The 24486-nt window shown below is 37.6% G+C and overlaps 1 protein-coding gene across 1 annotated transcript; it reads left to right on the forward strand.

Annotated features, from left to right (window-relative positions):
• The first annotated feature begins 256 nt into the window (after positions 1–256).
• On the forward strand, positions 257–24416 carry LOC134537878 (excitatory amino acid transporter 3-like). The gene is made up of 9 exons (XM_063378774.1): positions 257–347; positions 8018–8205; positions 12271–12521; positions 15035–15077; positions 16477–16519; positions 17963–18170; positions 19406–19639; positions 21372–21566; positions 24201–24416. Exons 2-9 carry the CDS (start codon positions 8023–8025, stop codon positions 24337–24339), a joined length of 1296 nt encoding a protein of 431 aa, XP_063234844.1. The 5' UTR covers positions 257–347; positions 8018–8022; the 3' UTR covers positions 24340–24416.
• Positions 24417–24486: the final 70 nt, after the last annotated feature.

Raw genomic sequence — 24486 nt, forward strand, 5'->3', positions numbered from 1 at the left:
AGACACATGTCACCCTGAGGAAGCACACGGCACTTTGAGGAGGCAGGAGGCCCCAGGAGGCATAGGAAAGCGGTAAACACGGGCCATCAGGGCGTCAGCAGCGGGGAGAGGCGTCGCTGGCGGATCTGCGGCGCGGAACAGGATTCCCTTATCGCTCCGGCACAGATAAACGGGAGAACTCTATGCAAATACGCTGTGACGCTGTGTTACGCGCGCTACACACTCCGCCGCTTGCCCTGTTACATCACGATGCAACCTCATAAAAGGCAGGAATGTGTGTGTGATAAAACATTGTTTTGCACAGGACTGCAAGTAGTTCGTTTTGTTTCCATTAAACAGTCAACTAGGTAAGAATGGTGTTTTAATTTATTAATTATATTATTCTGATTTGGGATTTGTTTAACATGGAAAGAACATAAATTATAGCTACAAATTCTCCCTGTTTTACTAAAAAAACTTTTAATCTGCTTTTTTTCTCAGGAAATTATATTTGAAAGGTATTTCAGCGCAGCTATGTTAATAATAGATATGTATCTTATTATGAATAAGGTTTTTACAGTTTATGTATATTTATATTGAATAGTTTTCTGATGTAAAAGTGGCCAACATTTTGGAATTTTTGTTTCCTTTCAAAAAGAGTTTTAATTTTAGTAACTAAATTGTCTTATGTAATAGTCTCTTCACTACTTTCGTGACTTATATTAACCAACCTTTTTAAAATACTAAATATTTCCAGAAATTCGTCTTTCTTTAAGAAATATGTTGTCAACATAACCTGATGTATTAAGTATAAATAATTGAAAATACAGTTGACTTGATATATGTTTCTACTTGCCTAGATAAACAGTATTAAAAAGTTATGAAACTTAAGTTTGAAACATTCACGTACAACTAATTTTGCGGGTTTGAGTCAACCCATCAAAATGTACCTTTAATAGTATTTATTCATTTTGAGTTAAATGGCTTTTATAACTTTATTTACATTTTTTAAATAACCATTTTCCTAAAAACAGTATTGTTCTTATTCGATTACTGAAAAAACGAAAGCGCCAATTACAAAAAAAAATAATGGCCAACGTTCCATATTTCTGATAGCCTGTTCATAGAGTCCGTGAAGGCGACAAAAGCGGTTTTGCATCACATCGATACGTCCAGAGATTCTAAGCAAGTACACTTGAATAAAATAGTTTTGGAGTACTGATATATATTAAGTCATCACAAAAATAGTTACCAAAACAAGGATAGTCACCGTATGAGAGAATCACCTCGCAAAGTTAACTTCCATATATAGGATCGACAGTTTTGTCTTCGTTTAGATAGCGAAAATGAAAAGATTAAAAACTTCCATTACATGAAATGCTCTTGGAAACGATTCTTGACCATTTGCAATTACATTTATACTCACACTAAAACTTGTCAAAGGGAATAAATATCAAATAAAAAACGTAAGAGGTTTGTTATCAAACAAGGAGAGGGTAGGTTAGTCGAGTCTCATAATATCACCAGACTTGGTGCAGGGTGAAGATATGCATTGGCTATGATGTGCATTAGATAGCGAAGAAATACGTCTTTCAGAAATTTTAAACGACTTCAGTAGACTAAACGTTACTTCTGATTTGAACGAACCCGTAGTTCACTCGGCAGCCTGCTTGTCTGTCAACCAGTTTATGCCTGAATCAAGTCTTGCTGCATGCAACAATTTGATGTGTTATACCTACGGCATTTGGTAGGAGTAATAATAATTCGATGGAACGGAAGTCACAGAGAACGGACATATATAACCAAGGTGCTGCCATCTGTGGCAGATAGTGCCAACCAATGTACACAAAGCCAAAGGTAAACTTTGCAGTAATAACTTTTTAATGCATTTTAACAAGATGGACAGTATTTGAATATTATTCGTCGTCGAAAATGAGGTTCCAGTCCACGGTTTAGTATGTTTTACAAAAATTTTTCGATTTTATCGGAGCCATTTCATTATAAATTTAAAATTTCTTACTGATAATCAAATGATTCAATAGTCAACGTAGATGCTCTGGTAGCGAAATCTAGGGTGGGTGCGGAAACTACGTGTGATTCTCGCCAATAAATGTAGTTTGAACAAAATTTGCGTATATTTATAATGCTTAGCATTATTTTAAAGAATTATACGTTAAATTTCGTATCCTAGTTGAGTATTAAAAGTGTATTTACAACACGAGAACGATATTAGATGTTACACATCTCTGCCGATTTCTGAAAGACTCGCTCACATTCTTTTTGTTTTCGTTTTTTCTCCCATATTTGTACGTATATTTTCTTTCTTTCAATTCTTACGTATATTTATAATTAAATATTTGAATTAATATTAAATTAGGCGTGAAATGTTAATTATTTTGTCAGTTAATATACTATGTGTATTTTTTATCACATTCAAAAGAATCCATACACTTAAAAATTTATAATTAAAATGAAAGGTTTAGAACGCTGCAATATTGTGCGATCAAAGAGAAATTTTTGGAATGTAATTGAAGTTTGTTTTTTTTCTTCCTTAGAGTCTTTGAAAAATAAACCTTATAATTATTGCAAGAACTAGGATTGAGCTAGAGGTCGTATAAATTATGGTTTTCCGTTTTTATATGACTAGTACCAACCAGGCACTCGTAAAATCCAAAGCGACGAACAGTGTATTACATTTATTATTTAGGAAAATTAAGTAAAAAGTCCTTATTTATAATATATGTTAATAAGTTGAAAATAAAATATAGGTACAGTATTTTTTTTGCAGATATATATTTTTTTGACGTGACAAAGTCCAATAAATCAATGAACGCTGGCTGCACGCACGAAAAAGTGTCCCGTTACGCACATTGTCCCGTTATTCGGTGTCCCGTTACGCTCATTGTACGCTTGCACCGCATATATCTCTCTTCCATTCGATTGGAACAACCATCGATTTGACTTTTTCGAGGCACATTAAACTTGAAACACATTCGTTTCCTACTTTTCCTATCATCGTCCTATCTTTAACATAATAACACAGATTGGAAGAAGTTAAATAGCAAACATGTATAAAAGTTATAGTTAAAATAATCTCTTCGTTAAAGTAATAAACATATTTGAATTAATGAGTGCAAATAAAAGTAAATTTATCAATTAAATTGTAGAGATCATTTCACTCCTTTTTTGTATCCATACAAAATAGTGATAATTCAATAAAAATGATTCAATTATATTCATAAAAGTATGCAATCATTTCATCAATGTTTTGTTATGACGTCTCGTTAAACTATCGTCCGTAAACCGACTTTACAGACAACCATTTTTTTTTTCATTCCAAAATATTCATTCTAATATTTTTTATGCAAATATACGCAGAAAAAAAACCAATGAAAAAGAAAAAAATATATATCCAGAGACCCAGTGGTTTCATGTTTAACACGTTGTGGTTCCAAGTCTAGCACACTGCTATGTGAGCAACTGACTCGTTCGTATTAATTAACCGCGTTCAATCTATATTTGTTAATTAAATTTAAAAAAAAAGCGTCTGTCTCATGTACCTATGCTTTTCAATATAGTCCACTGGCTTTGTGCATCTAATAGTTGAGAGGTGAACTTCCGCTACGCCAAGTATGGAGACATTGTACGACCCGGGTACCCGGCCCACTTCCTTATTAGAGAGAAATCTCTTAGAAATCATTAATATTTTTTTAAGAAAAGTGTTCATTGCATGCACACAGCGAACCATTTGGTTTGCTCGGTAGGCAACCCAGGAATAAGTGTCAGCAAACTAAAGCGACCGCTCTAGGTTTGCAAGTTTGTCAAGCAAGTAAGCTGTTTTTTTGACACAGAGAGCTGGAACAACATCCGTAATAACTGATCTCAGGATAAAACACGTGTGTTGATTGATGTCTATAGGCTACTTTACCCAATATGGCCAAGAATCTTTGAACACATTCTTTACTAGATAAATGATTGAACTGAAAAAAAAATTTAATGTAGGTAATTTATTATTTTTAAAAAGCAAAAAAAAAAATGCTCCATAGGATGTTTTGGTAATTAATACATTATGGTGTCCTAAAACAATCCCCCAAGAAAGAAACCGCCAAAATATTTCCTCATTTTTTGTTGACAATTTAGTATTTTAACGTTTATAATATATTTTAAAAAAAGGTTTTTGAACATGTTTAAATTTTTTCCAGATTTATTCATAGCCATGTGAAACTGAGTAGATTAATGTGGTTATTATTTGCAATATTGAAATCCTGTAATTTATTGCAGGGATGTAGATCCAAGCATTTTTTCTGATTGATAAAAAGAAATTTTCTGCAAATAAGACACAGTAACCCCACGTGTTAGCATCTTAAGCACGTATGCTGCGATGGAAGGTTCCGTACAGCCTCCGCTAATAGCTTCCAACAAAACAGCTGTCCGAGCCTTCATTCTAGCTGGCACGGATGTTTCTATCTAATATAACACATGACAAAATAATTTACCACTAATGCAAAAGTCAACTTTATTTCACATGGAAAAAAGTAACTAGAAAAACATAAATATTTACGACCATTTTACATATTCATGTATTTCATTATTTTAAAACACTCATACCAGCGAATACCTTTTTTGGTTCACATGTATTTTAAATGAAAAAAAAAAAAACTGCTTTTATTTAGGTAGAGTTATTTCGAAATATACTGGTCCTATCAACCTGCGATTTTGCCAGATTATTTAGCTAATATCATTATGCCTTCCCTACCAGTATAGTAAAATTAACACATTTAATTTACAATAAAATTATTCTGAAATTTTAGAGTAATTATTATTTTTTTAAATAGTAAAATTAAACTTATTTTCATAAGAATAGTAACACAAACTTATATAGTAAAAATAAATTTTTGTGCCACCTTTCAAGTCTGTAGCTGAAATATTTTTTGAGAAACATGTAACCTAACATGAAAAAACAACACTTTCGAAAAATCAAGCTTTAAGATGAAGGTGCACCTTTTCATTTCAAAACCCTCCTGGACAATAACCTTCGCTGTCTACCCTTTTCCCTTTTCCCAGTCTTCTTTTCACCCTCTTCTTTTTATTTTCTTCTAGAATTTCTTTGTCAGCCTTTTTTCTTCTTTCTGCATATATTTCTTTGAGACCATTCATCACAAATTTCAAAGCGTTGACGTTCAATATCTCCAGAACATTGGCTTTGGCAACATAGCCCTCATTGAAACAAACCACTGCATCAGCGACCCCAAGTTTCATGGTCTGGAGCCCAATGTCGACTGTTTTTGGAAGCCTTTACCACACTGTGCTGTTGAAACTCTCGTTGGGATTTGAGTTTTCCCGCGGAGACACCGCTTCAAGAGGTTTTTTTAAAATAAGTATTTGAAAACTGGTTTTATAGTTTCCATAACTGCTTCTGGCAGTGAATTATGGTGTCTGTATTCATTTTCTTGATAGTTTGCTTTAACACTATTGATTTTCCACCAAGAATTTGCACCAGATGGACAAACGAAATGCCGAGGATTTTCATCTGTTAATTTCTTATGAAAATAGGTTGCCCAAATAGCTTTTCTCATATCTTCTATATCAGTTCGATTTTTCCTTATGGTCTGGCCATAATAACGCTGCAACTGGTCTATTTCAGCTTCAGTGAGTCTTCCTTATCCCCCAAGCCCTTTACCGTCACTAAGTTTTTGTCCTTTCATATAACGTTTCAGCCGTCTAAGTCGGGTGCCAACACGTTTCTATACATGCCCAACACATTCAAGCTTGGTAATATCAATATTATTTCCATAGGGCTTGTTTCCTAGAACAACTGCAAATCCTTTAGAATCTCCATCTCCTAAATGCTGAACATAAAGCAGGCCAAGTTTATTTTCAGATCGAGCACATAGAGTAGTGGATCCAGCAACCTCCATACCTCCACTTGAGCCCTCGTAATTGGCTGCACATGTCTTTTTGTGCTACTCCTTTTTCTCTGGATTTTGTACATTTGTTTTATGAACACAGCCACTACAAAATTTGGAGAAGCATTCAAAATCTAACACTTTGCCTATGTCAAAATAGGTTACAGTCACCACTCCATTCATAGATGTGTGCCCCGCTTTTTCCATGTACCATAAAAAGCAGCAGCCGCATCTGATTTTCATTCATTTCCTATAACAACCTCTTTTGCTGCATGTCTCATAGATGCGTCAAAAACTTCAGTAACAGCTGCAAGAAGCTTTGTGTTGTATTTTTCAAATTTTGTGTTTGGTGGTGACAAATTCATTACAGCTGAAAAAATCTTCCCCAAATGCTTTATCCTGCCAATGCACTTTGAACTCATTACTTGACCACTTTCGTCAGAAATACTACATTTTATTACAATTCTATGAGCCAAACCACATTTGAACTGTTCATGGAGAGTCACCACAAGGCTATTTTTACTACCACAAAATTTACACTTTGCTGATGACTGTACTAACCTAGAAATAAGTTCTAAATAAACAATAACCTTCACACCAGTCTCTTCATCAAAATCATTTGGAAGTTTGGAATGTTTCAGTTTTTGCGAACTAGAAGATTTCTTTGAACTTATTTGCACAGAACCTGTATATGTTGATGCTGAACACATACTATTAGATTTAAGTTTCTTTGTAAGTCTGAAAGTCCGCATTGGATTTAATTTCCTTATTCTTGCCATAATTGTAACCAGGTACATTAATACACAATATAGTTCTACTAACCAGTTAGCACAATATATTTATAAAATTAAATAAAACTCACGACTGTTACACCAACACAGATAAACACAACAATGAATGAATTAGTTGTTTACCCAAACAAAAGAAAACATATTTTGAAGTGTTGCCAAATTAGGAAAATCTTGAGAAGTGTGCTGCCAACTTAGTAACAGGAATTAGAAATAATGCAGACATAAAAAAGGTACTAAAATAAATATAAAAAAAACATCGTAAGGTTCCAGGTCTTCAGTATCTCAAAAAATGGAAACATCACAATGATTTAATTAAATTTATGGTCTAGAAATATGTTTCAAAATGTCAAGTGTTGTACATCATTCTAAACAGCAGGAAATGTAGTTTTTTTATAATAAATTGGAAACTTAAATTTTTTCAATCGAAAAAGGTACACGCTCCTCTTAAAAGACAACTGTTTTAGTCTATAGTTTCTACTTATTTAGCTCGAACTTTTTTGTGCTATTGTGTACTAGAGGTTAAAAAATGTTTTGCAGTGTTTGTTGATTTAAAAAAAAAAATGTTTTTGAATTTTAACATTGTAGTTTGTAATCACTACAACAAGTCATTACAAAATTATAGCTTTTAATGGAACAAGTTCTCGGCAAATATTGCAGAAACAAGTTGGTCATATTTTAGCGTAGCGGCTTCTAGGAAACAATCAAAATATTTATACAAAATATCAATTGCCAACAACAATTATTTACTGTCATATTGTTTAAATAACAAAATAGCTGTGGTGTTTATCGGTGCGTGTGTTTTACAAGTCTACCCAGGAACGTAGGATAGGTTTGAGATATTGGGAGAGGGAAAAAAATAAACTTAATTTTAAAATTTAATTTTCACTGAGCAAATATGATATTAAAACTGGGCTCATTTGAAGTGCATTTCAAGACTGGAATAGATTTACTTTATTACGAATAAATATGCGTACCCTATAAGTGACCCCACTAGTTCTTATTCACTTAAATTTATGGCAGCGTTTTGCAATTACCAAAACCCCGGATATGGACTTTATTTTAGTAAAGTAATTGATTAAAACACTGTTCATCTTCAAAAAAAATCACTAAACATTAATACTATAAAAATTCACTTTGTATTTGTAAAATTTTATTAGTACCATCCGTCACAGATGGCAGCACCATTGTTACACATTTCCGTTCCATTCACTAAATAACTAGCATCCAATGGCGTTTACCGAGAGCTAAGTTAATACACATGAAAACAGGCGATGGTGAAAGTGGCCACGGGAGAACGGTAGCAGGCAGACCTGCAGTGTAGGGGACGGATGTGTGTTGCAGCGGGGATGGACAAGGCCGGCGCGAAGCTGAAGGAGTGTCTGCAGGGCAACCTGCTGACCTCGCTGACCCTGGGCGGCGCGCTGCTGGGGGTCGTGCTGGGAGTGTGCCTCAGGCTGGCGGGCGGGGAGGAGGGCTGGACGGACCGCGAGATCATGTACATCGCCTTCCCGGGGCAGATCTTCCTGCAGGTAGGCTCCCTCCCATCCCTGGCCGTCGAGCATTGCACAGTGCACACGTGTGGTTGGCCAAGGTCTTCCTGCAGGTGGGCTCCCTCCCGTCCCTGGCCGTCGAGCATTGCACAGTGCACACGTGTGGTTGGCCAAGGTCTTCCTGCAGGTAGGCTCCCTCCCGTCCCTGGCCGTCGAGCATTGCACAGTGCACACGTGTGGTTGGCCAAGGTCTTCCTGCAGGTGGGCTCCCTCCCGTCCCTGGCCGTCGAGCATTGCACAGTGCACACGTGTGGTTGGCCAAGGTCTTCCTGCAGGTAGGCTCCCTCCCGTCCCTGGTCCTCGAGCCTGGTACAGTGCACACGTGTGGTTGGCCAAGGTCTTCCTGCAGGTGGGCTCCCTCCCGTCCCTGGCCGTCGAGCATTGCACAGTGCACACATGTGGTTGGCCAAGGTCTTCCTGCAGGTAGGCTCCCTCCCGTCCCTGGCCGTCGAGCATTGCACAGTGCACACGTGTGGTTGGCCAAGGTCTTCCTGCAGGTAGGCTCCCTCCCGTCCCTGGCCGTCGAGCATTGCACAGTGCACACGTGTGGTTAGCCAAGGTCTTCCTGCAGGTGGGCTCCCTCCCGTCCCTGGCCGTCGAGCATTGCACAGTGCACACGTGTGGTTGGCCAAGGTCTTCCTGCAGGTGGGATCCCTCCCGTCCCTGGCCGTCGAGCATTGCACAGTGCACACGTGTGGTTGGCCAAGGCCTTCCTGCAGGTGGGCTCCCTCCCGTCCCTGGTCCTCGAACATTGCACAGTGCACACGTGTGGTTGGCCAAGGCCTTCCTGCAGGTGGGCTCCCTCCCGTCCCTGGTCCTCGAGCATTGCACAGTGCATACGTGCGGTTGGACAAGGTCTTCCTGCAGGTGGGCACCCTCCCGTCCCTGGTCCTCGAGCCTGGTACAGTGCACACGTGTGGTTGGCCAAGGTCTTACTGCAGGTGGGCTCCCTCCCGTCCCTGGTCCTCGAGCATTGTACAGTGCACATGTGCGGTTGGACAAGGTCTTACTGCAGGTGGGCTCCCTCCCGTCCCTGGTCCTCGAGCCTGGTACAGTGCACACGTGTGGTTGGCCAAGGCCTTCCTGCAGGTGGGCTCCCTCCCGTCCCTGGTCCTCAAGCATTGCACAGTGCACACGTGCGGTTGGACAAGGTCTTCCTGCAGGTGGGCACCCTCCCGTCCCTGGTCCTCGAGCCTGGTACAGTGCACACGTGTGGTTGGCCAAGGTCTTACTGCAGGTGGGCTCCCTCCCGTCCCTGGTCCTCGAGCATTGTACAGTGCACATGTGCGGTTGGCCAAGGTCTTCCGGCAGGTGGGCTCCCTCCCGTCCCTGGCCGTCAAGCATTGCTATTGCTATCTATTTAATTTTTTAGACGATAACATCTGATATAAAAATTGCTGAATATATTTTTTACACGTAAGTTAAAGGAACTAATATCCTTTAAACTAATAGTGTTATATTAGTTGTTTTGTTGCTTTAAATTGATTACTCCAAGAGATAGGAAATATTATAATATATTTTAATTGTTAAAAAAAAGAGTGAAGCCTGATATTATTTTTAAAGAATTATAGAGATATCTTAATTATATATATTCAAATGGTTTCTTAATTTCTAGACAGTAAATTGTAGGAGTCTCCACCTAAAGTCGAATGTCAATTAAATTGTTTTATACACTTTTTAGTAAATACTATCGAAGTCAATAAATAGGGAACGGACACAATGATAGGTATATTATTTTAAATTTTGACGGTGTAAAATTAATTCCTAATAACGAATAGACTACAAAATGGTAGACGAACATTTCTTTTTTTTGAGTGAATAATTGCTTTTTTGACAATAGTAAACGAAAAGTAAGTTCGAAGAAATAATTTTTGAAGGGAATACAAAATATATAATTATGATTAAACCTCGAGTCATTAGCTAAAAAAAAATCGATAACCAACAACTATGAGAGTATATTGGTCAGTTCGCTCGCTTTCCATCAAGACTGTTCCGGATTCAATACCCGGCGGCCCAAGCCAGACAGCACGAAAGTGGTAAAATGTGGTGGACGTTGCTATGCAATGGCGGGGGTTACATTGAGGTGCACAAAATACATTCCCCACAAATTTATTCCACCAATGCTTTGTTAGCATCTTTTCAACTTTATCGTCTGCAATTACATCAGCTGGCCAAGGTGCCTGGGTCCCCTCGGGGAATGATTGCTGACCTACGACGTGTCGGAGCTGTAGCCGGCTCTAGTATCTGAGTGATGCTCTCGCCAGGTTACCGAAACGGGCAAGTGACGCGAATATATAGCCTCTCCTGCTTACGGCAACCCATAGCCTTCACGCGGCGCCAGTGTTGATATACAAATAGGGCTCTGCCGGGATTGCCCGATCCTCAGACTTCCTCGGTGAGTCGAAACGGGAATTTCTAGTAGGTTAGTAGGCTGTGGAGGGGTGGCTGCGCCCTGACCTGCCGAAAAGCTATCGGGGGGTTTGGACCCCCAAACCCTAGGTGGTGTCTCAAGACACCTGGTTCAATGTGATGAACCAAATGGTGTGCATGGAATAGCGAAGGACTGCTAAGAGTCCTGAGGGTCGCCGTGGTCGGGCGCAACCCGGGCCTTTTCTGATGGGGCTGTAACCCGGTGGCGGGGGAGAGTCTGAGGTGAGTAACCGAGGATATCTATGCGGCCGAGGGCGGCGTTCGCTGGGACTGGAGGTAGTGCCGGGAACGCACTATACCTGAAAGTGAAGGGTACCATGGGACTGATCCTTTGATGATACAGATCCCCGCTGAGGTTTCCTTAAATGGCCCTGGATCAGATTATGGAGATGGACTCGTGGTGGCAGTGGTGCTCCGATCGCTTGGAGCACACTTGGAGGGGTCCCCGCCCCAATGACAAGTGGCAGTCGTGAGCTACTTTAATGCTCGGGTACTAGCCTGCAAAGCTAGCAGAGGTTGGGTAATCCTCGGCTGGATCACGAGCATCTGGGTGACCGAGGAGTCCCAGTGATGTGAAAGGTACGGACCGTGTCGGTATTTACCGGGCCCACAGTGGGGGGGCTTGCACTGGTGGTGTCCTGGGGTATTCGGCGGCTGGTGGCCTGCAGTGGCGTAGCATGTTGAGATGGGTCTCCTCAACCACTGTGCGTAGCTGTGGGTTCGCCAGAACCGTGCCGCGCCTGAATATCGTAAATATTCCAGGTACATTGGGGCCCATGGCAGCTTCACTACCATGTAAAACAGATCCGTCCCTGGCTATTTATTCTGATCACTACCTTTGAGGTGCAGGCACAGAACCACGGACGTGCAGCAGTTAATAGATCTTGCGAAGACATGCAATTACATCAAATCTGACGCGACGTTTAGCTCGATACGTCCCTTCGATGTGGAAGTACAACCCACGACCGCAGAGTTGGAAGATCAAACAGGCTAGCTGATCAGTTGATCACTTCATCGACGCCAACGGGTGAGCAAAATGACATACATTCGGTGTTATTTACATTGTATATAAATTTGAAATTACTTAAATGTTGCTTGAGAAGAAAACAAGAAGTTAGATTACTAACGAGGACAACCACACGAAGCTGCTCAAAACACTGGTGCCAGGACCAGGAACGTAAGGAAAATTTAATTTGGTGGGGATAAGGATTTGAAAGGGGACATAACCACTTTGCTTGCTATTTGCCTTCAAATTATTTACTCTTGTAGTTGGAAATTTAAAGACTTATATAAATATTTTAGGGATTTCAGTGGGTGATATATCCCTCATTGCTGCGTACGTCTTTGACACAAATAACATTAGCTTAAGATAGTAGAGCAGCTGAACCAGGTTCAAATTTTTGGCTCGGCTATTTGTAATGGGTGTGGGTAGTTCATTTTTTTAAAATAAGAGTCCCTTAGTCTATCTTAACGCAATTTTGTCATCTTCAAAAGTAATTTATTATGCCTCCAGTTATATTTAGCTGTGGAGTAGATAGGAGCTCTCCCACCGGACCTCACTGGACACGCGGACACGCTTGAGGCTTGGACACGAGTGCTGGGTGGTCCCCGCAGATCCTGCGAGCTATCATACTGCCGCTGATGGTGTCATCCATCGTGTCCTCCATCGGCTCTCTGGACCTGAAGATGTCGTGGCGCATCGCAGTGCGCGCCATGGCCTACTACATGCTGACCACGGTGACGGCCGTGGTGCTGGGCATCGTGCTGTCGGCCGTCATCCGCCCGGGAGCCGGCAGCAGCTCGGAGACCACCGGCGGCTTCTCGCGCAAGACCACCACCACTGACGCCATGCTGGACCTCGTCAGGTGAGGCTCCTCCTCACCTCTTCGCCTCCTCCTCGCCTCCTCCTCGCCTCCTCTTCGCCTCCTCCTCGTCTCCTCCTCGCCTCCTCCTCGCCTACTCTTCGCCTCCTCCTCGCCTCCTCCTCGCCTCCTTTTTGCCTCCTCCTTGTCTCCTCCTCGCCTCCTCCTCGCCTACTCTTCGCCTCCTCCTCGCCTCCTCCTCGCCTCCTCCTCGCCTCCTCTTCGCCTCCTCTTCGCCTCCTCCTCGTCTCCTCCTCGCCTCCTCCTCGCCTACTCTTCGCCTCCTCCTCGCTTCCTCCTCGCCTCCTCCTCGCCTTATTCTCGACTCCTCCCCGCCTTATTCTCGCCTCCTCCTCGCTTTATCCTTGCCTCCTCTTCGCCTCCTCCTCGCCACCACCTCATCTTCTCCTCCGAGCTCTAGATGTCCGAGAGTGGAGCCTTGGCTTGGCTGATCTATTCTAAGCACAATACCCATATTACATACGGGGTTGTTTAGAAAACTGCAGGCCAATTTTTATTTTTAAATACCTATTTTTAAGTTCAACTAATTAAAATCATAATTAAGAACGTTAAAATCAACATTTATGTAGTAAAAAAAAAACGTGTATTTATAATTTGCCAATTATCATTTGCGAAGAAAAAAAATGTGAGCATTATTATAATTTATTGTATTCAATTGTTTCTCTGACACAAAAATGCAACACTTCTAACCAACCCCTCCTCCTTTTAAGAGACAATAAAAAGTATTATATCTTCTACCAAAGATATTACAGTAGAAATCTAATTATATTTAACTAATAATTAATACCAGAATGTTTCATCTATCATGATACTTTATCCATAAAACTCTAACCCGACTTCCTTCAGGAAAGTCGTGCTTCCAACGTACCTATAATTTATCATTTATATAACTTTTTTTATTAAAAAGTCTTCAGATCACTGCATGTAATAAATAATGCATATATAAACAACTGCATTTCAACAACTTCGGGTAATTGATGGAATCAGCAGGTGAATTATGCTTCCACGTTTTGGATTTTTTTCTTAAGTTAACCATCACTTTTGCTCTTTCCTTCTAACACAAGTGCCTTAATCCATATAAGGCTTCCTCGCAGTCATTTATGCTGTATCAGACAACTTATATTTAACCATGCATTAAATGTGTTATTTTTTAAGGATACGTTTGGCCACGCGATTGGCACATGACAAGCCACGACGGTGTATCCCCTCTATATTAAATTACAATATTTTTTATGTATAGTTTAAAACCAGTTGAAACATATTTATATCAAGGAAATATCACAAAAAGGTTTTTGAAACATTCCGCTGAGGTTTCAGAAATATTAAAATGTACGCACCTGAAAGTATAATATTATTTTTTCCCCTGCGTATTTTTAATAACATTTTTAAGAAACATTCAAGTCACATATTTTGTATTGTTTGAATGCAGCGTTTAAGAGCACGTTACAAAGATATTTTTGATCACTGCCAATAAAACATTTTCTCTTAACGCTTTCAGAAATACATGTTTGAATATCCTATTTAGTTAAACCTACTGAACATTTTATTTTTATATAAATATATCAATTGTTTTCATTAGCAAGTTAAATAAGCTATAATTAAAAAATTAAGAGACCACTGTAAGCTAGCATCTGTTAAAGTATTTAAAATTGGGTCCATTTTAACTCTAAAATATTTACTTTAGTTACGAAAAAGATAAGAGTGTTTAAAAGTATTATGGAATTGATTACCTGTTATCGTTACATAAGGAATTTTATATCTGTTACTTCTTTCCGTTTCTTAGTGTTTAAAATTTTGAAAATAATATAAAGGAATATTTGACAGCTTTTATTGAACGACTTTAAAAAAAGTTAGAAACTCTCAGTTTAAAATCTAATAAAATACGACTAAAATGTCACATGTGACTACCATAAGTGTCTTATTTTGCTAAATAAGAAGGTAAAAAGTTCCATTGACTGCTGAGTCAAAACATTCGTGTAGCAGGAATAAACAGATGGTAAAATTTAGGTTTCAAAAATCATTTCACTGTTGAGTTTTTATAAGAGAAATACTCTAATCTTTCCTTGGATTAGCAAAAATGGCAATTTTTAACTAAGTGGAAACGCATTTTTTTAGTATATGCGATTTTACTTATGTAGGCCTATTACAATACGATTTTCACAATTCTACCCATAAAACCAAAGTAAGTAGCTAGTTATATGGAACAATAATTTTAATGAAGTTTGTAAATCAATTTACATTTCTATTTTATAAAACGTAATTTAACAAAGAAATAATTCAATAACGTACATTAATCGATTTTTACGATTTGAGGTTTTAATGTTTTGCTCTAATTTTGCTTTCCATATAATTTTCCGAGGGTTAAACTCAAATAGTTAAAGTTCAGTTCAAGTATGTTTTTCTTAATATTATTATATTTTGTTGATGTGAATAGGGAGTAAAAATGGCTAATTGTTAAAAATAATTAATAATTAATAAAACAATTTTTTTTGCAGGAACATGTTCCCTCCGAATATTGTTCGGGCATGTATGGCTAGGGTAAGTATATAGCCTAACGGCTTACTCTGTGACAAAACTGTACATATTTAATGTTTTTATATATGTAAATAATAAAAAAATTGTTGATATTAAGTTCATATTAATTAATCTTTTAAACAAATATTTCCAATTGTTGAAAGTGATGAAAATTAATCTCTTCAGTTTGACTAAGAACAAGAAAAGTAATATTTCCGACTAGGTTTCCATACATCTATTTAATCTCATAAATTCTGATAAAATTATTTTTATGATCAAACAAGTGAAACCGGAAACACGATTAGCAATGGCTTCAGCAAGTGTGTGTACGTTTATACATTAGTGTAGTCACTAGACAACGAAAAAAATTGAACTTGGCACCACGTTCCGCATAGAGTGCACTCCTAAATCGCACGAAATTCAACGATACTCTAAAGTATCTGAGTTAAACAGCTATAGAAGTTTATTATGAAAATTAAATAAGTCTATTTTAAAAATTATGAAATTTTGGGTTACTTTCAGCAAAGATTGGCAAATAAGGATCTTGTAATTCTCTTATACAATATTTAACATAATTAAGCATTAGGTAACCTTAAAAATAGACATACTTTCTATGTGTTGGCCCAAAAATTAATTAAGTTATTTTACTCGATTATTCTTTGCGTTAGTGTTTTGATCTCTAAGCAAGATGATTTTTATTGTGGGGTAGATCTAAGGTGAATGCGATAATAATTCACAAGTAAGAAATTATAAAACTATAGTTACATGAACTCAAAATGCATTGAATTCCAATTGCGTGACAGTGAAAAGCAAATTTTTATAGTCTCACTAAAAATGAGATAAAGTTCTGCTACTTTTACAAAAATCTGTTACAAAAGATAACATTCTATACACATCAGTCTGGTATTTCCTAAAACAGTGATAACTTAAAATTAATAACTAAAATAAAATAATATTCTTTAAAGGAACATATTTGAGACCATTTTTCTAAAAACGTCTAATTGGAAAGCAAATATTTTTACGCAGAAACTTTTTCCTATACAATTGTTAGTTGTCAGACGTTGCATACTTAGCAACCTAAATTTATAATTGAATAAATTATATATTTTTTAAATGAAGAAAAGCCATTTACAAACAAAGATGAAAATTCATTTCGGGTTTAAAATACAAACTGCAAACATAAACCATAAAATTTTATTTGGGACATTTCGAATACTGTGCAGATTTAATATTTTAAAGAGTTCTAAAATAAAAATGTTTTACACCTATGAGCCTTATTTAAAATAAAATGCTATAAAACTAATGTCATTATTTATTTCGTTTATAAGTACATCTAATTTGTAACAATTTAAAAATTGGAAATGTGTGGATGTCTTTTACTAGTAAATTATTAAAATTATGATTATATAAATTTTTTTTTCAGTTCCAAACCGTTCTAATTGAGCCCACATCTGAAGAACTAGAAGGTAATGATATATTTTATAAAATCTTTAAAATTTTTTTATTTATTTATATATTTTTCACTTAAATATTTTTACTTCCTCAGATGTGCACAAAAATAGGGCCTGCCGGCTCGGTGGTTGGATATTACGGATCCTGGTTCGAGTCTCAGCAAGAGCAAGTTTTTTATTGTGGCAGATATCATTCGAATTGTAATTTTATAATAAATAATTAATTGTATACTTTAATATTATACTTAACTCTCCCATACATTTACTAATTTTATCAAATTTTCCCGTGTTTGTGTACGTTGAGTCAAAACACTTATTTTTCCCAAAAAATTTTCAATAATTAAATTTAATATTTAGCATTATGTATATATAATTTTTAAAAAATGTTTTAAAGGCCATTTCATAAATAAAGAAAATGTTATTACATCAACAATCTTTAATGTTTCTTTAACTTTAAATCGTAAAAATTATTTACTTATGTGTACATTGCTATGTATATTTCAATACATATTAACTATTTGAAAGTTTCTTAATATTGTATTGTTTTTTAGATTCTTAAAATAATTATAAACACTTTACACAAGACAATGTAAAATGTTAATAAATTTCGAAATAAACCTTAAGGGAAAATATTTTTTTACATGACAAAAATGCAGTGAACGTTTCTTTATTGAATGTGACGTAACTATAGACTCTCATTATATTTACATTCAATGCTATTTTTATTTGTTATTAAACCAAATACCTATAAATGAAGCTTCATTCGCTTATTGAATTTTGTTTTTTGGATCAGAAAAATAAGTTAATTGTGGCAACACAGAATAGACTTTCAAAATCTGTAACAGAGGCAATTATAGCTGAGTATTAAGATCACTCGCTTCTATACAAGATGATAAAGATTACTTTTTGAGTGAGATAACGGAAAAACCTTGACCTGTTTCCTAAGTGGAAAATATGGTGAACGTCACTTTAATCCAGTAAGTTTTCTTGGGATGTTTTATTTTCCCCTGCCAAAATATTCCGTAAGTGCCCCAATATGATCTTGTGCCTCATTCTATTCTCATAAATTCTCTCCTTCAAATATATTTTAGATTTTAAAGAACCCAATGTAAACTAGACATTAAGACACATTTTATTCATTTGTTTATTCTTTTCAGTTACAAACATAATTTTATTATTTAAAAATTATTTCAGAACTGCAAATAAATAGTAAATTGTATTTGAATATCTCTATTATTCGCTTTAAAGTATAAACTTGTGCTAATATTATGAGTCATTAAGGTTATTTACCATTGTCTACCTATCCTTCGCCGCTGCTGTTGCGTGAACAGTGTTTCCAAACAACTGCACGTGGTTGTCAGTGCTCGGGGACAACATGGCGTGTAGCCCTGCGGGCGGTGGGAACCACTGGTGCTTGTTGAGAGAACGAGTGGAGTGCAGGGTAGCGTGGGCCCACAGCGGCGGCGGACGCCGGCAGGAACCTGACGGTGCTGGACTGGAAGATCGACGGCCAGTACACGGACAGCACGGACACCATAGGCATGGTGGTGTTCGCCATCGCGCTCGGCATCGCCGTGTCCAAGATGGGCGAGGGCGGTCGGCCGCTGCTCGACCTCTTCGACACGCTGGGCGACGCCACCATGGTCATGACGGGCTGGGCCATATGGTGAGCACCATCTCCCCGCACCATCACTCATATCCGTCACGGACATGCACGCTCGCTCGTGCAACTTTGTTGTCAGAATAAAACATTTTATATATCAGTTAAAGTCAATGTTAAAAATCAAGATGGTTTTTACGCATCCTAGTATTTTTAAATCTCGGCTTCTCACATACTTTTGGAATTTTAGTTTTTCACTAAATATGTATATTAACGAACTATTTTTAAAATTCTGACCATACGAGCAAATTTATAGGCAGTGCTTCACTGTAGAAACACACAGATTGAACTTCTAGATAGTGATTTCGATGCAGTAAGTCAAAATAAATTGTTGCAATGGTAATTACTTGCTCAGATTTTTACAGAAATCAGATAGCATTTGGCATACATCTGGCCAAAATATATGCAACAATCCATGATATTGCACTCTTTTATAAATAAACATCCACAACACTTATTGCAAGAAAATACAATTTCCCTTTTATTGAGGTTAAAGGTGAATCTTGGGCGAGATTAACCTCAGCCAATGTTTATTTTTTAATTATTTCTATATTTTATTTTTAGTATTTAAGTAAATTTTTTGCCATAACAAGACATAAATAATTACAATCTTACCTTTTATAACTTTAACCTTATGATATTTATTATCAATAGCCATCAGACTGTAAGTCCTGTGCCTGTTGTTAACGTAGGCAACTGCAACTATCATGACAATCACACCAGATTACAAAGGACCTGTTCGCTCCATGGTTAGAGTTCCTGGCCATGAGATGAGGGACCCAGGATAGATTCCCGATCTGCTCGAGAAGAATATCCTTCACGGATTCAGGATAGGGATCTGTGTTTTTTTTCCCTTCACCACTATACTGCGGAAGGCAGTGGTAAAACACCTCATAATATACTTGCTGAACGTTCCCTACTCGCACCATACTCATCCCTCAGTGGCGATGGGTGAGGATCCGAATTCATTCTTCGTAACGATAAACGAATAACAGCCTTAAACCACGACGTGTTCCCTGTGGAGCGAGTAAATATCTGTATCTTAGCAACATCTGGGTATATATTAATGTGGTTGTATTCATACACTTAAAATTGCTTCACCAATGAGACACACAACAAGTGACTTGAAAGCTGCGTCACACCTCTTGGCTCCGGCGTCACAACACGACCCCAAGTGGTAGCAGAAGGGCGACGGCGGTGCAGAGGTCGTCGCGATGACGCCAGTGTGACCTTCGCCGCAGGCTGTCGCCCGTCGGCGTGCCGAGCCTCATCTCGTCGCGGATCCTGCAGATGGAGAGCGTGACGGCCATGGCGGGCCAGCTGGGCTGGTACCTCATGACCGTGTACCTGGGGCTCTTCCTGCACGGCGGCGTTGCCATCCCGCTCTTCTTCACCATCGCCACCCGGCAGCTGCCCTTCAAGTTCCTGTACAACATGGCCGAGGCGGCGGCCACCGCCTTCGGCACGCTGTCCAGGTGCTCCATCGTCCCCCCCCTCCTCCCGCACAGAGCAACACAACAAGTAACATAGAAGTCACGGAACCATCCGGCAAGTGGCGAGTCGAGGAAATCAAAACACAAACCTTGTTCGAACACCCTGAGTTTTATTTGACACACGTCACCATTCTCACAATGTTTCTACGAATCGTACGTTCATGGTTGATTTTTTTTACAACTCTATTGTTCTACATTGCATTCATTGCAGATGCCATCGTCAGTATACCTAATGATGGCAGCTGCAATGACTACCGAAACGTCGCAAGACAATTATTACCTGACTCGGCCTACACCCAGAAGCCAATAAAATGCAGAAAGTGACCGTGAAAGCCTGCGATCTTTATCTATTGTTCTTTGTTCTTGTTGTTGCTCTGTGTATGGTTTATGACCCATGTTCGTAAATGAAAATAGTGCGTTTCAAAGTGAATGATATCAGTTCTTCATCATTGTCATTTAAAAAATAGGCCTTCTTCTTACACTAATATGTTGGCATTTTCGGAGTCAATAGCGGAAAGACATCACTCCTCCTTGCTGCTAATACCGAGTGTGCTGACGCAGTGATACAAAGTTTGACTTGCATTTGGGTGTGCCTGGATTAGAATCTCTATCTGGTCGTCCTGCTTTCAGTTTTCCATATTTGCTTGAAGACACTCCTGGCAAATATCGAGTTTGTTTCTTACTATAAATCATGCACTATTTTATCTGCATGTGTCCTCGCCTCTCATGAAGTGGCTGTCAATGGAAAATATCGCCCGGTGTAGAAAAGGTTGGTTTGGTATCGAGGTTTATTATGTAGTTCCAATTACCTATTTACAAGTGTAACATTTTATTTCGAAGAATATTTAAACCATAAGTAATTTATTTCATGGAAATCATATCAAAAGCGTTTTAAATAGTAGGCCTAGGCCTATGATGATATTTTTTATTCAAATTTTTACGATAAAGATGAATGAATAGACAAATCACTAGAAATACTTAAATGTTGATATTGACATTCTGCGGGAGCAAACACACAAAAGTGTAAACTATATTAAAAATTTTAAACATAAATTTTAATTTATTTTTTTATGTTCGTTTGAATCTACAAATTATCCATTCTACTTATCATTTGTTGACGAGATGAAAACTAGTGGTTGAAAAGTTAAAAATCCTGGGGCAGGTTAAAATCAAATCAGATGAGGTAAGATTATAAAAAAACTTTGGATCTCAAAAACACGTGTTAAAATTTCGAATATTTACTGACATCTCTTTGATTCACCTATTAAGAATATAAACCAGTAATAAACACAGATAAGCAGTATTACCCGCTCATTAACAATCCAGCCCTAAGGATAAAATTTCTGTTTGAGTATTGGCCAATGAATACACTTATAAGTTGCTTGTTTAAGTTTCTTACTACTACGGCTAGCTTGGAGTGAAAAGAATACGCCAAATATTCACAACTCGGCTAATCAAGTATTGGAATACTAGTGATGCCCCCTTCCCAACTGTCGCTTCCAAAGCATCAAAAATAATGTTTGTAAATGAGCAGTGACAACCCAATGTTGACAGAACAAAGTGGGAGAATGACACGTAGACCAATGGAACTACTTTTGAAGACGTGTAAAATTTGAGATACAGTTTATAAGTGGCTTACCCACAGATAAGGCACGCCGTCGTGTGTCCATAGTTTCCTCCAGCAAGTGTTGTTTTGTGCCGGTGCGCTCTGCAGCAGCGCCACGCTGCCCGTGTCCATGAAGTGCGTGGAGGAGAAGAACAAGGTGGACCTGCGCGTGTCCAAGTTCGTGATGCCCATCGGCGCGACCATCAACATGGACGGCTCGGCGCTGTACGGCGCCGTGGCGGTGCTGTTCATCGCGCAGATGAGGAACATCCCGCTCAGCTTCGGCCAGTACTTCATCGTCTGGTAGGTGCAACACATCGTTGGGTTACTGGGGACACTTGGTTACAGGCACAAAGAGTGACAAGTATTTTGTGGACGACGAGATCAAATTTTATTTGTCAAATTATGAGTCTCAAACATGCTCCAAAATTCTTTGAAGTACATTAAGAGTTTTCATTGCCCTTGTCATTACAAAATAATGGTTTAAAAAAAATTGGTCTTGCATATTTTTCAAATAACCCTACGATGTGCATTTCTTAAAACTGTTTGGAAAATCGTGTTTTTCTCGTTCCGAAATTCATCAAATTACTTGAAGTCATTCAATTCTTTCAACCTGGAAAATTTGTTTGTACGGTTTTTTTTGGAGTGAACTTTCGATTTGCAGTTGACTGAATAATTTCCAAACCAAGTCCCTGCAAAGACATTAGAAAAATATAATAACTGGAAGAGTAACTTCTCCACCAAAAGGTGTGACTAGACCAGGAGTTATTATACTCAGGAAACCTAAGGATAGTCTTTGAATTTTGGCTGAATGAAAGAGTTCCAAAACGATTGTGGATGGAAATGTTCCAACCGTAGCTCTTCCAATAGCAGTATACAATCAATGGAACAACCCTGAATTAGTGTGAATTACACTAGTGATGAAATTGCGTCATGTTAAATCACTTTAATTAATCTATCTGTTGGTAGATTCCCAGCGTGCAATAATCTCTGACTTCCTCACACATCGACTGGTGATTTTACTTAAAAAAAAAAAAAAAAAAAAAAAAAAAATTCCAAACTGACATTGCAGCGACTTGAGTTGGAAGTTATCTAGTCGACTAAGAATTGTCGCCATATCTCAAAAATACTGGAGTAGTGATTTATTCAGGTTAAAAGAATGCAGATGATACAATTCATATATTTAAAAGGGAACGTATGCTAGAAAATAGGGCGTCTGCATTCAAATATATCTTTGATTTGAATCTATAGATACAGTGGCAACTTTTATTAAAATTCCATTTACTTTATCTTAAATACAGATTTATAATATACAATTGGAACATGGAAAATTTTAATATCCTTCCCTTTTAAAATTGCCATTGATTTTGAATAAAAAAAATATTGCTTCATTTTTTTGTGATGCGTGAATTATTTAACCAGCAAAACAAGTAACCCTTTAGCTCTATTTAACATTATAAAATATTTACTTACATTGCAGAAAATTTACATCAGCAAGTAAAGTTGAACACACGAATTTTTTAAAAGTTTTCTTCTGTCGAAAGGTAGGCACACAAAATAGTTTATTATAACGCTTTGTTAAGACACCAAAATCCATCCTTTCAAAATCATTAATATGACAGCAAGTAAGCTAAATGTTTTGATAAATATTTAAAAAAAAATTGGTGTTCTTCTTAGAGCCGTATAGGTAACACATGGGAAATGGTTTAAATTTCCGAGGAACTATCCATAGATAACTGAAATTTGTGGATGAGATTAAAGCGCGGAGAAGCAGCGAAATACAGACTCGGAGTAAAATGTTTTAAGATAATGTTGAAAAGTTTCTTTAAATCGAAAAATTAATGAATTTAACAAATCTGAATCCCGTTTGTAGGTTTAGTAAAGGCTACTATATTTTTTTCACATATTTTAGTACTTCAACAACTTGTAAGTGGCGAGCATTATACTTTTGTGAGAGCGAGACAGTGTGAAAATAAATTTAAATTTCAAATTATTTTAATGTTACGGGATTAAAATAATTTAGATCATGTATTTAATGATGAAGGTGATTCAATAATATGTTTCTGTTGTAAATCATTTTTAAAGACTAGAATATATTTTAGTTTTATCCGTTTTTTAAATTAAAAAAAGGTAAAATACTTAATAATGCTGACTAAAATTTTAAATTATTTATGGAACCATATTTTCTTTTTAACTAATACTGTGTTAAAACAGATCAATTATTTGTTTATCAAACTTATATACAACCTATGTAAGCTATAAACTATTAGGATTAAAGTGATTTGTTTTTCATTTTCATTACATATAATGTAGTTATGTTTCACATTTAATTTTTTAAATTATTTTTTTAAAATCCCCATTGCATTGGCAGGAAATATTTTGAGAAACGAAGGCTAGATAAGGAAATTAAATACCACCAATCACATTGCGATGATCAAATTCAAATTTTTAAAAATGTTGTAAGATTATTAAAGTCCATGTCTTTTTGTTTTTTCATGCTGTGTATTTATTATGTTTTGTAATTAAATTATCATGAAATTTATAAAACAACAAATTTATTACAATTTATTTGGTACAATTGAAAGTCATTGAGACCTATACCTTGTTCAAAATTCATTAATGTAATCTTATTTAGGGTTGGGTGAAATAAAAAACAGTTTTGTGATTAAATAATTTTGGAAATTTAATTTGCAAATAATTGTAAAACTTTGGATGTAATAAACATAACCTTAATATAGCTACTTATACCAGAAGTAAGCCTCATGTAAGTATTCAGCTTTAGTATTAAATGTGAGTAAACTCAAAAGACACTTCAATATACACGATGGTTCCAAAAGGCTTTTAATTGGCTGGTTATACTGTACCAACTATGCGATGGCCCAATACGAGGATGTGTCAGTGACCAGGTGGATGGTGATGTGCGTTGATGCATTGCAGCCTGACTGTGTCGCTGACCAGCATTGGCATGTCCGGGATCCCGCAGTCCAGCCTCATAGTGCTCGTGATGGTGCTGGACACGGTCGGCCTGCCGCCCAGCGACGCCTCCTTCATCATCGCCGTCGACTGGATGATGTGAGTGGCTGGCGCACAATGATCTCTCCCCCCACACACTCTCTCCACCACACTCCCACACACCACTCGCAGTCCAGCCTCATAGTGCTCGTGATGGTGCTGGACACGGTCGGCCTGCCGCCCAGCGACGCCTCCTTCATCATCGCCGTCG

Source organism: Bacillus rossius, chromosome 12 (genome assembly GCF_032445375.1).
Source record: "Bacillus rossius redtenbacheri isolate Brsri chromosome 12, Brsri_v3, whole genome shotgun sequence".
Lineage (NCBI taxonomy): Eukaryota > Metazoa > Arthropoda > Insecta > Phasmatodea > Bacillidae > Bacillus > Bacillus rossius.

Coding starts and splice junctions, on each gene's coding strand:
- LOC134537878 (XM_063378774.1), top strand. CDS start 8,023: ATGGACAAGGCCGGCGCGAAGCTGAAGGAGTGTCTGCAGGGCAACCTG. Junction 16,520..17,962: donor CACATCTGAAGAACTAGAAG/GTAATGATATAT, acceptor GTGGGCCCACAG/CGGCGGCGGACGCCGGCAGG. Junction 18,171..19,405: donor ATGACGGGCTGGGCCATATG/GTGAGCACCATC, acceptor CCTTCGCCGCAG/GCTGTCGCCCGTCGGCGTGC.